The 13,536-nt window shown below is 55.2% G+C and overlaps 1 protein-coding gene across 1 annotated transcript; it reads right to left on the reverse strand.

Moving 5' to 3' along the window:
* Nucleotides 1-18: 18 nt before the first annotated feature.
* Nucleotides 19-551, reverse strand: IUM83_03403 (uncharacterized protein; the record flags this gene model as incomplete). Its single annotated transcript, XM_067927402.1, has 4 exons — nucleotides 19-26; nucleotides 88-210; nucleotides 287-451; nucleotides 524-551. The coding sequence occupies 4 exons, from the start codon at nucleotides 549-551 to the stop codon at nucleotides 19-21; spliced, it is 324 nt and encodes a 107-aa protein (XP_067791866.1).
* Between the last annotated feature and the right edge of the window lie 12,985 nt (nucleotides 552-13,536).

A 13,536-nucleotide genomic window follows, 5' to 3' on the forward strand; every position in this document is an offset into this window, starting at 1 on the left:
AACTCGAAACATCCTTGTCTATGTGACTGTAACATACGCGTTTGGGTTAGCGGAGGAGCATGTAACATACAAGTTATCAATATTTACCTTGTGACTGTGGAGTTAGGTCCTGCGTAGCATCTGGCAAGTTATCATGTCCATCGCGGTCTTCGCCAGGTTCATTGTCGTTGATGTGGGGGGAGGTTGGGATGAGACTCCCACCAGCAGCTTCTGCAGTAGTTTTGGCAGTATAGTACACGATAGAGTCAGGTCTATGTCGTATCAAATACACGTTACTCAACGTTACCTTCTTGTTGTTCACCCACGAAGTGGGCAGCGACATCACTCTGACTATTCGCTTGATGCGTCTCCATCGTTCCATCGCGGTCACCGACTTGACCTTGTCGATTCTGGGCAGAAATCGCATCCTCGTAGGTTCGTCGCTCCATGCGTTTCTCCTTCTCTAGCGCCGCTATTAGACATCATATAATAGAAACTGTAAGACGCAGCTGTATAACAGAATATAGATACCACTGCACCGTACCTCGATCACAATCGTCCAGGTACTTCATCAGAGCCTCGGCGCCGATGAAAAAGTCTTCGTTCTCAACGTCTTCCTTGGTCTTTCCGGGTTTGATGTAGACGTGGTCAACTGAGAGACCCGACGGTTTCTTCGAGGTCCATCCGGCCTTCGTAAGCTCCTTCCAGCGCGCACGGAAAGCCATCGGCGCAGCTGTTGTTGTTGGTTCGGTGCGGGGGAAGCCAAACGAGAGGCAGCGAGAGCTCTCTGCACCAGCGGTTTTTTTTCGGAAGTGACCTCGCAATGGATGGCATGCGACAGTACCTGCAATCCCCAATGCTGATTTGTAGAGCACCTGTGGCACCTTATTTTTAGGAAATACGAAGTTCAAGCTAGGCGAACGACTTTGCAGGCTGCTGGGGAAAGGATGGGAACCACACCTACCCCTGCATGACTTCAAGTTTGTATGACCCCATACAAACACGAAGTATAAATTCCTTAACGTGTCTAATACAGGATAAGCTTTTTGTCCAATCGTGTCTAATACAGGCTCTCGCGCTGGGGGGGGGGTTAACAAGCTCAACGCTGCCACCATTCCGGCGCAGACTGTAGTGGGTCTAACTTGACTCACTACTTTAGCTTACACGTTGCGCAACGTGTATGAGGAAGCGTAAGTACTTAGTAATTACTTAGGTTAATTATATTTGAATACACAAATATAAGTTAACTTAGACAAGACTCCAAGTAGCTAGTTTAAGGTAAAATGAGAACTGTATTGTTTGTAAATTGATCTTCCTCTAAAAGCTGCTAAAACTGTTTATCATCTATGAAAGGGTTGGCAGCGGCTGGCTGTCAGAGCCCCGCTAATATGCATGTCTCTGATTGGTAGAAAGATGCTGCTTTCTACCAATAGGATCTTTTGGGTATGTGTGGACCACTCACTGTGGTGGTCCACTTCAATGTATCCATCGGTGTGTCTTACACCAATGTGAGGAAGTATCCAAAACGTTTAACAGATAACCTATCTGTTAAATTCACAAGTGGCTTGCAGCCACTTGTACGTGTAACCCCGTTACACCATCCCCCCATAAGGTTAGACGCGCGGGGTCCCCGCACGTCAATCTTTGGAATTGACCATTCGTCAATTCTCCGCGTTTGGAGAAGAAATCCGCGCTCATTCAACGATGAGCGCGCCTCAGAAGAAGTCCGCAAAGTCGATGGGGAGTCATCTCTCCATCGACGACTACTCGAACGCCAGAAGGCGAAGTACGGCGACGTCGTCGACTTCGACGACGACGATGAAGACATGGAGGGCGAGGAGGACTCGCCCTCAAAGCGTAAAGACTCAGTGTCGAGCGAATCGCTCGACCCTCACGCCAAGAACGTTCGCCCGCGTGAAGGGGACGAATCGGACGCTTCGAGTTCGAAGCGTTCGCGTACTGAGAGTGATACCCCACTCGCTTCAGCTGGGGCTCTCAGTACTCCGCGCGCTGCTGCTGCAGCGCGTGATGTTAAAGCTCAAGGCTCTCCGCGCGCTGCGCCTGCAGCGCGCGATCCATGGATGCCGTCCGCGTCCGAGATCACGGACCGGTTTGGGAACTCGGTACCTCCGAATGAGGTGCCGCTGCGCCATCAAAGATGACGCTGTGGCTGCCGAGCTGCACTTTGATGCGGAAACGCATCAAAGGCGCGATTACTACATCGGACTCTTTCATGAGCTCCGATGGTTTCAAAGCAAGAAGACCTCTTCTCGCAGCAAAGTGCCCGAATGGCAGGCACTTTGTCAAAGCTGGAACGCCTTTGTTGATAATTTCAACAAGAGGCCGAGTGCTTACCGTGATCGGATTAAGCAAGCGCGTGATCGCTTCGAGACGTACTCGAAGCGTGGAAAGCTGGAGCAACTTCATGTTGCTGCTGAGGAGGCAAATGTGCCGTGCGCTGTGCCCGAGGGCTTTCAGTGCACGAAGTGCTTCCCGGGCGCGGTCCGCTTGAGCGACCGCGACTTGAACGGGTACACGTCGTTCCGTGTGCCCGAGAGTCTCAAAGAGCTCCGTGCTAAATTCTTAGCACGTGAGGGTTCGGGCGCTGGCGATGATCGCAGCGCTCGCTCTACTTCCGCTGTGCCAGTGCGTACTGCTCCTCGTACGCCCTCACCACTTCCGGAACGTCCTCCAGCAAGACGTTCCGCGGCTCCCATGTATCTCGATGGGGAGGAAATCCTCTCCAACGAATACGAAAACGAGCCCCTTGAGGGTTCGTTTTCGGGATACTATGGTCAACAATCCGCTCAACAATCCAGCGGGTTGAGCCGCGGGCGTCACGGATCGGCGGTGGCGGGGGTGGGAACACGCCCCGGGTATGATCAGCCCCGGGCTGATCAGTATGCGCCTCTCCACGACCGGGTGACCGCCGTGGAGCGTCTGCAGGGCGCTGAGTTCGCCGCCCTGAAACAGGAGCTGGCGAACCAGAAGGCCCAAGTCGCGGCGGTCTCGCAGACCGCCTCGAACATCCAGGTCGAGCTGGGGACCCAGATGAAGGGGTTGCTCCAGCGCGTCCGCGCGCTGGAGGAGAGGTTGCTCGTCGCCGAGGCCAAGGCTTCCGCTTCTGCCTCGGCTCCTGCCGAGACTTCGGGTCAGCCGAGCTAGATGGCTCGTGCTGCAGGTATGGCCTCAGCCGTCCGACGTAAAAGGTCGGATGGAGGCGCATGCTAGACGGTATGTCTAGCGTGTATGCGTTGCCGTGCCGTGCCAACACAGTGAACGGCCCGATGAAGCGCGGAGCAAACTTGCTTGCTCCGAAATCCGAAACTACATGTTTAGGCAGGCTTTGAGTTGCTAACAAACCAATGAACTAACTTTGAATTCATTTGTGTTGCCTCTGCCCGCATTGTCTGCGTTCAGCTTCTGTTGATCAACAGAAGCTGCTATTGTGTCTTGGACAAACCGAATTACGGCTTGTCTTTTGTTAATGAAGTTGATTGCATCCGAGCTGAAGTCATTCAGCTCGCTCTCCGCTAGAGGCCCGGCCTCTGCGTGGTTCTTGCAGTGTCTGCGCCCTGCGCAGACCCGTGGTCGTTGTCCTTGTTGGTGGAGGAGTCTGCGCCCTGCGCAGACTCATGTGGTTTGTCCATTGTTGCAGCTGACACTGTGCAAGTGTCGGCGGTTTCTGCGGCTGCTGTATTGCAGTCGTAGATCCTCCCCACTTAAAGTGGGGGCCATCACTCCGAGTAAACTCGGTAGACGTGGATGCCGCATGGCATTCGCGTAGAACGGTGTATGCCCGGTCGAGGCATGCACTGAGTTATTGATGGCAAACTCTGCCATCGATAAGCACTCGCTCCAGTATTGGAACGAGTGAGCGTAGCTCTTCAACATATCGACGAGCACGCGATTCACGCGCTCGGTTTGACCGTCCGTCTGCGGATGACCCACAGTCGACATCGAAAGTCGGTTCCCAAGAAGTGTAAACATTTCTTGCCACAGGTGCGCTGTGAAGCGCGGGTCTCTGTCCGACACGATGTCGGTCGGCATGCCATGGTGTTTGAACACCATGTCGACGAACAGACGGGCCGTCTGCTTCGCGGTCACTTCTGCCGGCACCGCAGCAAGATGTACCATCTTGCTGAAGCGGTCGACGAAGACCACAACACCGGTATTCCCTCCGCTGTCCGGGGAAGACCAAAAATGAAGTCCAAAGACATGGCCTTCCAACACTCCGACGGAGTCGGTAGTGATTGTAAAGGAGCCTGCGCGAATGGCGCAGGCTTCACGCGTTAGCATACCTCGCAAGCACGGATGTACTTGCGCACCCACTATACTGGTGGTGCCAGTAGAAGTCGCGCGTGAGAAGGACGTAAGTCTTCTCACGTCCGAGATGTCCCGCAGTCGGGGCATCGTGATACTCGTACATGATCCTGAGTCGCAGGTCATGGTCATTTGGCACGACAACGCGGACCGCGTTGTCGTCGACTGCATTGTAAAGCAGTAGTCCGTCGTGCACACGAAAGCGGTGTGCACGCGCTCGAAGGTGCTTGGGCAGCTTCTGACGGGACTTGTCAGAAGGCGCTGTGCCATGGACCAGCAAGAGCTTCGCGTCCGCGTCATGCGCGTACGCGGCCTTCACATCATCCAACAGAGATGATGTGGGTTTGCTCGATCGCATGGCGTCAATGGCATTGACGTCAACAGCTTCCGCATAGTCCGGCCGACGTGATAACGCGTCGGCCACCACGTTCAGTCTTCCGGGTTTGTATTCGACCCGGAAGTTATACTCCGCAAAGAATGAGAGCCATCTCGCCATTCTTTGTGAAATGTGTGGCGACTTCACTGCGGTACGCAGTGAAGCATGGTCGGTGTAGACCACAAATGGTCTACTTCCAAGCAAATACACTCGGAACTTTGCGAGTGCGTACTTCATGGCAAGGAGTTCCTTGTCATGCACCGGGTAGTTGCGCTCAGCTGACGCGATTGGTAGTAGACGACACGATCACGGCCCTCGTGATCGTGCTGCATCAACGCACATCCGATCGCGAAGTCGGATGCGTCACGCACTACGTGAAATGGGCGATCTTGGTCAGCCACTGCCAAGATCGGCGCCTCTGTCAAGCCCCGCTTGACTGCATCGAATGCCTTTTGGCAATCGGTTGTCCAATTCCACACAGCTTCTTTCCTAAGAAGTTGTGACAGCGGGCGGATCTTGCCCGCATAGTCCTCCACGTACTTGCACAAGTACGTGGCCAAGCCAAGGAACTGCCTCAGTTCCTTGACACTTGAAGGCGTTGGCCATTCATTTATCACTCTGACCTTTTCCGTGTCAGGGCGAACGCCATTCTTTCCTACGAGACACCCGATGACGGGTATCTCGCTCGCCCCGAAGATACACTTCTTCAGGTTCGCGTAGAGCTTATGCTTTCGCATAAGCTCAAGTAGCTTCCGGAGATGCACCCTGTGCATCTCTACGTCGGTCTTCCCGTCCACAGCTCGGCTGTGGATGAACACATCGTCGAAATAGCTCGGCGCGAAGTCGCGCACTGAGCGCAACAAGTGCGTCACGCACCTGTTGAAGGTCGCAGGGGCGTTCTTAAGCCCCTGTGGTATTACTAGTCATTCCCAGAGCATGCCGCTTGGCGTGCTCACTGCCATGAGAGGGATATCCCTCTCACGCATTAGGATTTGGTAGAATCCATCTCGCAAGTCGAGAGCACTGTAAACGGTGCTCCCGGCCATCGAATCGATGATAACATCTTTTCGAGGTATCGGCGTTTGCGTCGGTACCGTCGCATCGTTCAACTTGTTGTACGCATGAACGATGCGCCATCCGCCCTGTGGTTTCTTGACACAGAACGTCGGAGCACTGTGCGGGGACTTTGATTCCCGCACTTGTCCTGCTTTACGACGACTTTCAAAGAAGTCGTCGATCGCTTTCACTTGTTCGGCCACTGCCGCGTGACACAGTACTTCGTGCCCGGCACGAGATCAATCTCGTGCTGAATGCCCTTATCCTGCGGAAGCTCCGCAGGAATCTCTTCCGGGAGTACGTCTTTGTACTCCCTCAACAATTCGTAATAGGTACTCGACTTCAGCGAGTCCCAACCTTGTTCCTCGAAGCGCTCTCGCTTCGTCTTCGCACTGAGAGTGTCTTCACTCTCAGTGGTACTTCCCATGAAGAGCTGCCTCAGCTCTTCGCTCTCGCTCGCCGTTCTTTCGCTGTCCGAAAGAACGCAGACTTGCTCGATGCGTCCATCGTGCAAGTCGCGTGTGAAGCGCTTCCAGCTCATGGCTGGAAGCGAAGTCAACTCCGACGCCGTCGTCGGAGGACTAGCGAGTTCCATCTCACGATACTGGAATCCAGCATCGGTGCGCGTCAAGACGCTTAGCGTCTTGACATTCGGCGTCACCGCCGCAGTCTGCCCAGCAGACTGCTCTTGTTGCGTCTCGGTCCCGGACCGAGACTTGCGCAGCGTTTTCCGCTTGCGCCGTCTTCTTGTTGTGCGGAGCCCGGCTCCGCACAGTTGTTCTTCTTGTCCAGGCCCGGCCGTGGACAGTCGTTCGCCGGCGGACCCTGTCCGCGGGCGCGCGGTATCAAGCCCGGCTTGACCGCATTTTCCTTCGTGCAGCCCGGCTGCACGGTAATGTGTCCTATCGCCGGCAGACCCTGTCTGCGGGCGCGCGATATCAAGCCCGGCTTGATCGCATGGCGCTTCGTCGTGCAGCCCGGCTGCACGACAGCATGTAATTGCGTCAGTGCGGTACGTTTGCAACCGTCCGCACTGTTTGCAGCGTCAACCCCGGAGTTGACACGCCTTCGTCACCTCGACGCCATTCATTGGCGGAGCCCCTCATGACCGAGGGTTCGTCGGCTCCCGGAGCCGACGCGTCGTTGTCGACCTGACCGCTTCGGGTCAGGGACTGTCCCTTACACGCTTGAACGTGGGTGTTGGTTCCCGGAACCAACACATCTTTTTCTTCCGACGTCGGCATCATTGCCGACGTGGGTCTCACTTGTGCGCGCCCTCGCGCACTTCTTGGGCACTCCGGGACAGCAGCATAAAGCGCTGTCTCGACTGGTGGGCCGCGCGCACCTGCTGGTGCGTGCGCTGCGGTAACAGGGCCATCGCTCTCTGTTCCGCTGTCGCGGCCGAAGCGCACGAGCGTGCGCTTCTTCCAGTCTATTACCGGATCATGCCGTGCAAGCCACGGCATGCCCATTACTACGTCGAACTTATCGTCCAGGTCCAGGACGATAACGTGTTCTACAAACACTCATTGTTTGTACGAGAAGCGCACGTTCACGACGCGCTTCTCGGTCTTCACGATGGCACCTGTTGCCAGTCGTACCTCCAGAAGACTTCGAGGTGTATCTACCTCCTCGAAGTCAAGTCTCGACAGGCTTCGTAGTCGAACAAAGTTGTTCGACGCGCCTGAATCTACCAAAGCTCGAAGAGAGTCACTCGCTCTCTTCGAGTAAACCTCAAGATGACTAGGTTCGGCCTGTCATCTTGTTTCTGCAGTGAGAGCTGGTCTCACTGGGGGCTGCAGTCCTCAGTGTCGCGTGCCCGATGTCGGCACGCGCGACTGCATTACCAGTAGGGCGCCCCGCGCCTACTGGATGTTCGCGTTTTTTGTTGGTCCACGGCGATGCCTAGCATCGCCACGACGGCCACCTCCAGGGGGCATGGGAGCTGTGCACTCCCGTGCAAAGTGACCGATCCTTCCGCAACGGAAGCATCGCACGTTACCTCCCTGCTGCTGGTAACCAGCAGTTGTTACATTCGAGAGGTCCATTGGTTCTGGACCTCCCGGCCTCGCTACCGGGCGCGGTTGCGGCCTCGGTACGTTCACATGTAGTTTAGCCTGCCGCAGGCTAAACTCTTCTTGCATGGCAAGAGTAATCGCAGCTTCGAGAGTACTCGGGTACTCTCGGAAGAGATAGGTCTTCACAGGCCCATCTCTAAGCCCCTTCATGAACGTGACGACCTTGGTCGCCTCGTCAATTGGGTTAGTCACGATATTTGATACCAAATATCGTGCGCGCTGCGCGTAAGCATGGACGTCATGCTTACCCTGCTGAAGGTCGAGGAACTCCGCCCTCGACCGGAACTCGTTTTGCGGGGGCTCAAACGCTTGTTTGAGCTCCTCTTTGAACACTTCGTACGTGCTGAAGCACGTAGGATCGGAGAGTCGGCGCCCATACGCCCAACTCCTTGCGCGTCCGCCAAGGCAGGACATGGCGAACGCGACCTTCGACAGCGGGTCGACGATGCGTCGAGCCGCTATGGCTGTGTCGAGCTCGACAAACCATCGGAGGAGAGGCTCGCCCTCTCTTCCCACGTAATTGCTTACGCTCAACTTTAATGGTTGAGCACGCGGTGTCGTCCCTGACGACGCCGTCACTGAGGAAGCAGCCTCACGCTGCTCCTTCATGATGAACCCCAGAGCAACACCATGTTGCTCCGTCGGCGATAGCGTACGCAGCATTGTAGCTATCGCCGCTTCTCCAATGACTGTTGACAGTCGTTGGAGGGCCTCCCACTCTGGGTCAGACAGGTGGGGGCAGTCAGCGCGTGCAACATGCGTTGCAGGCGTGTTGGAGCTCTCCATGGGCACCTCCGTGCTCATGTGGTTCTCGGCTCCGCGTTCGTACACCGCGTACGAACGTCAAGCAGTCGGTCGTTGGACGGACTACGAAGTGCTACCAGGTGTAGTGGGTCTAACTTGACTCACTACTTTAGCTTACACGTTGCGCAACGTGTATGAGGAAGCGTAAGTACTTAGTAATTACTTAGGTTAATTATATTTGAATACACAAATATAAGTTAACTTAGACAAGACTCCAAGTAGCTAGTTTAAGGTAAAATGAGAACTGTATTGTTTGTAAATTGATCTTCCTCTAAAAGCTGCTAAAACTGTTTATCATCTATGAAAGGGTTGGCAGCGGCTGGCTGTCAGAGCCCCGCTAGTATGCATGTCTCTGATTGGTAGAAAGATGCTGCTTTCTACCAATAGGATCTTTTGGGTATGTGTGGACCACTCACTGTGGTGGTCCACTTCAATGTATCCATCGGTGTGTCTTACACCAATGTGAGGAAGTATCCAAAACGTTTAACAGATAACCTATCTGTTAAATTCGCAAGTGGCTTGCAGCCACTTGTACGTGTAACCCCGTTACACAGACGCCGATCCCGAGGAAGGATGTCCTCCAGAACAACATGGTGGGCTGCACGATGTACAGTGCGCTCGACTTGGTCGATGGATATTATCAACTGCTCATGCGAGCAAGTGACATCCCTCTTACGGCTGTGAGTACTCCGAGCGGGATGCTCTGGGAGTGGTTGGACATGCCCCAGGGGTTGTCGAACGCGCCGGCGACGTTCAACCGTCTGGTGGCGCAGTTGTTCCGGCCCCATCGGGCGTACGCACAAACGTACTTTGACGATATCTTCGTCCACAGTCGTGCAGAGCACGGGAAGACTGACGTGGAGAACCACGTGGAGCACCTGCGAGCGGTGCTCGAGTGCATGCGCACAAATAAGCTGTACGATAACAGTGATAAGTGCATCGTCGGCGCAGAAGAGATAGGTGCTTCATTGGGAAGCAAGGCCTGCGGGCCGACCCAGTCAAGGTTAAGGCCATTGTTGACTGGCCGGTTCCCATGAACCAGAAGGATCTTCGCAAGTGGCTTGGTCTCGCCAATTACTTGCACAAGTATAGCGAGAACTACGCTGAGATGGCTCGGCCATTGTCTAATCTTCTGAAGAAGGATACAGACTGGCGTTGGGACGCCGAGCATCAAGCGGCGTTCGACGCGATCAAAGCTAGCCTGCTTCATACGCCTATTTTGGTTTTGCCAGACCCCGCTCGTCCGTTTAGTGTCGTCTGTGACGCTTCGGACTTCGCCATCGGCTGTGCCCTGCTTCAAGCAGATGCCGAGGGGCACGAACGCGTGGTCGCGTTTGAGTCTCGCCAGCTTAAGGCTGCTGAGAAGAAGTATCCAGTTCATGACAAAGAGCTACTTGCAATGAAGTATGCGCTCGTCAAGATCAGGGTCCACCTGTTGGGCTCTCAGCCATTCGTGGTCTACACGGATCACGCGTCGTTATGCACTGCGACTCAGTCACCTCACCTCTTGCAGAGAATGGCCAGGTGGCTGTCCTTCTTTGCGGAATACAACTTCGAGGTGAAGTATAAGCCAGTCAGGCAGAATGTCCTCGCGGACGCGCTGTCGCGCAGACCGGACTATGAGCTCGCTCACGTCACGACGGTGACTTCGTCACTACCGGATCTAATCCGAACGGCTTACGCCAAGGATGACACTTGTGTCGCGTTATTGAAGGCTCTTGGGAGCTAGGAGTTTGAAAGCTCGGACATTGGGTTGTCGGCGAGGCTGCGCGCGCCGTTTCATCGTTATACTCACGATGGTGGCCTGTTGTTTTACAACACGGGCCCCGAGGACACGCCCCGCGTGGTCATCCCTCATGATGAGGACTTGACGTATCACATCCTCTATGAGGCACACGATACCCCGCTGGGTGGCCATCTTGGTCGCGAGAAGACTTACAGTTCGGTGAGCACCCACTATTGGTAGCCGAAGCTGTACAAGTGGACGAGCACTTATGTGCGCACGTGTGAGACGTGTCAACGGGTGAAGCCATCGCCTCATGCGGCGGCGCCGCTGGCAAGCTTGCCGGTACCTTCTGAGTGCTGGCGCTCCATGAGCATGGACTTCGTGTTTGGCCTGCCTGCCGACAAGGCGGGCAACACAGGCGTCGTGGTCTTCGTCGACCGGTTGAGCAAGATGGCTCATATCGCGGCTGTGCCGGATACGATTGATGCTAAAGGCACAGCAACGCTGTTCTTAGATCGCGTGTTTCGGCAACAGGGACGATTGTCTCGGACCGAGACCCTCGATTTACGGGACACTTCTGGAACCCGGTCTTTGCAGTGCTTGGCACCAAGCTAGACATGTCCACGGCGGACCGACGGTCAGACGGAGCGCGTGAATCGCGTCGTGGAGGATATTCTCCGCAGCATATGTGCTGAAACGCCGAAACGTTGGAGCGCTATGCTTCCACTCGTCGAGTTTGCATTGAACAACGCTGTCCATGCATCCACCGGCTATACGCCGTTTTACGTTAACGGTCTGGCCCACCCCCGTGTCCCTTTGACGCCACCACGCTGTGGTTCCGGGCTTGGTGGGGAGAGATGGCAGACCTAGCCGATCGGCTTGCTGATGTCAGCCCGGCTACTGTTCGTAAACAGCTTGATGAATTCCTGTCAACACGTCTAAGTGTCTTACGGCACGTACGTGACGCAATGGCTGAGAGCCAAGACAATCAAAAGGAAAATTCGGATGGCAGGGGCAGAGGAAATGTTATGAGGTCGGGGACCTGGTGTTGCTAAATGCAAAAAACCTACCTACACATGCAGTTTCGGCTGTCTTCAAGACGAAGTTGCGTCCTCGCTTCATCGGACCATTCAAGGTCGTGGACAAACGGGGCCTGGCGTACACGCTCAACCTTCCCAAGAAGATGCGCACACACCCGGTGTTTTACGTGGGCTTGCTCAAGCGATATCACGATCCGAGCCAAGTTAGCGCGGAAGCGCTGGCTCCGACGAGGGCAGCGCCTGCTACTGGGGTGTCGGACGGGCTGGAGCCCCGCATATCATCGTCTCGAGTAGCTCAATCTGGCACAAAGACGGACGTTCTCAGAACGGAGCTCCGCGACCGAGCGCTCCAGTCCGGCCAAGCGCTGGTCCTGTCGACCCTCGAGGTCCCCAATTCGACGCTCCACATCGAGCAGGCCATCGTCGAACGGACGAACTGCACTCCCGCCCAGTTCCGGAACGAGGGGGCCGAACGGCTCTCGTAGTCCAGATCGGACAGGCGCTGGTGCAGCACGCGCGGATCCAGCGGCGGCTCGTCGTCCTCCTGCGCTGCTCGACGAGCATGGGGAGCTCCACTACCACGTGGAACGACGTCTGAAGCGGCGTCGTCACCGCCGTCATACCCAACATCTTGTGAAGTGGAGAGGGGAGCCTCCGTCCTGGGAGTACGAGGTACCCCTGCGGCAGGACTGCCCGGAAGCCGTTGACGATTTTGACCGGGGACACCCGCGCCGCTCAACGAGCTCGCGGTCGCCTCGCGCTTCCCGGCGCTAGACCGAGACGACGACACGTCAGAACGAGCGCTCGAGTGTGACGAGTGAGCTGAAGCCGAGGGCGTAGATCTCGGTGCGTTGCGCGGAGCATCTGGAACAGTACGAGTGGCGCCTGGGGCGCGAGGCCTTTGGCCTGAGTGACGATTTTGACGGGCTTTCTTCTTCGCCCACATGAAGCGGAGGCGCCGTTCAATATAAACATCTTGCTTCTTGAAGCTTGCTCGAAGAGCATCAATCGACGACAAGTGGCGGGCGGACTCAGCCCAGGCCGTGAACTTGCCATCATCCTCGACCTCGGTTTCACCTGGGAGGAGAACCACGGGGATCCGATCCACTTTCGGAACGGAGCGCTCGCGCAGCTGATCATCCAGCCGGGTGCAATACTCCGACGGCGTCGTTGTCTGTGGTGTCAAGTGACGTTGCCGCAGCGCAATGCGCGTATTGACCTCGGCCTCGATCGATGCTGGAGGCCCGATCACGTAGCAACCCAGCAGGCCTTTTGTAGTGGGTCTAACTTGACTCACTACTTTTGCTTACACGTTGCGCTACGTGTATGAGGAAGCGTAAGTACTTAGTAATTACTTAGGTTAATTATATTTGAATACACAAATATAATTTAGATCAGATAAGACTCCAAGTGACTTAGAATAGGTAAAATGAGAACGGTATTGTTTGTAAATTGATCTTCCTCCTAAATCTGCTAAAACTGTTTATCATCTATGAAAGGGTTGACAGCGACTGGCTGTCAGAGCCCCGCCAATACGCACGTCTCGAATTGGTAGAAAGATGCTGCTTTCTACCAATAGGATCTTTGTGTAGGTGTGGATCACTCATTGTGGTGGCCCACTTCAATGTATCCATCGGTGTGTCTTACACCAAGGTGAGGAAGTATCTAAAACTTTTAACAGATATCCTATCTGTTAAATTCACAAGTGGCTTGTAGCCGCTTGTATGTGTAACCCCGTTACACCATCCCCCCCTTAAGGTTAGACGCGCGGGGTCTCCGCACGTCAATCTTCTGAATTGACCATTCGTCAATTCTCCGCGTTTGGAGAAGAAATCCGCGCTCATTCAACGATGAGGCGCCTCAAGAAAAGAAGACTCCGAAGTCGGTGGAGAGTCATCTCTCCATCGATGACTACTTCAAACGCCAGAAGGCGAAGTATGGCGACGTCGTCGACTTCGACGACTACGATGAGGATATGGAGGACGAGGAGGACTCGTCCTCCAAGCACTCAGTGTCGAGCGAATCGCTCGACCCTCATGCTAAGAACATTCGCCCGCGTGAAGGGGACGAATCGGACGCTTCGAGTTCGAAGCGTTCGCGAACTGAGAGTGATACCCCACTCGGTTCCGCTGGGGCTCTCAGTACAAAGTGCCC

Source organism: Phytophthora cinnamomi (assembly GCF_018691715.1).
Source record: "Phytophthora cinnamomi strain GKB4 chromosome Unknown Contig38, whole genome shotgun sequence".
Lineage (NCBI taxonomy): Eukaryota > Oomycota > Peronosporomycetes > Peronosporales > Peronosporaceae > Phytophthora > Phytophthora cinnamomi.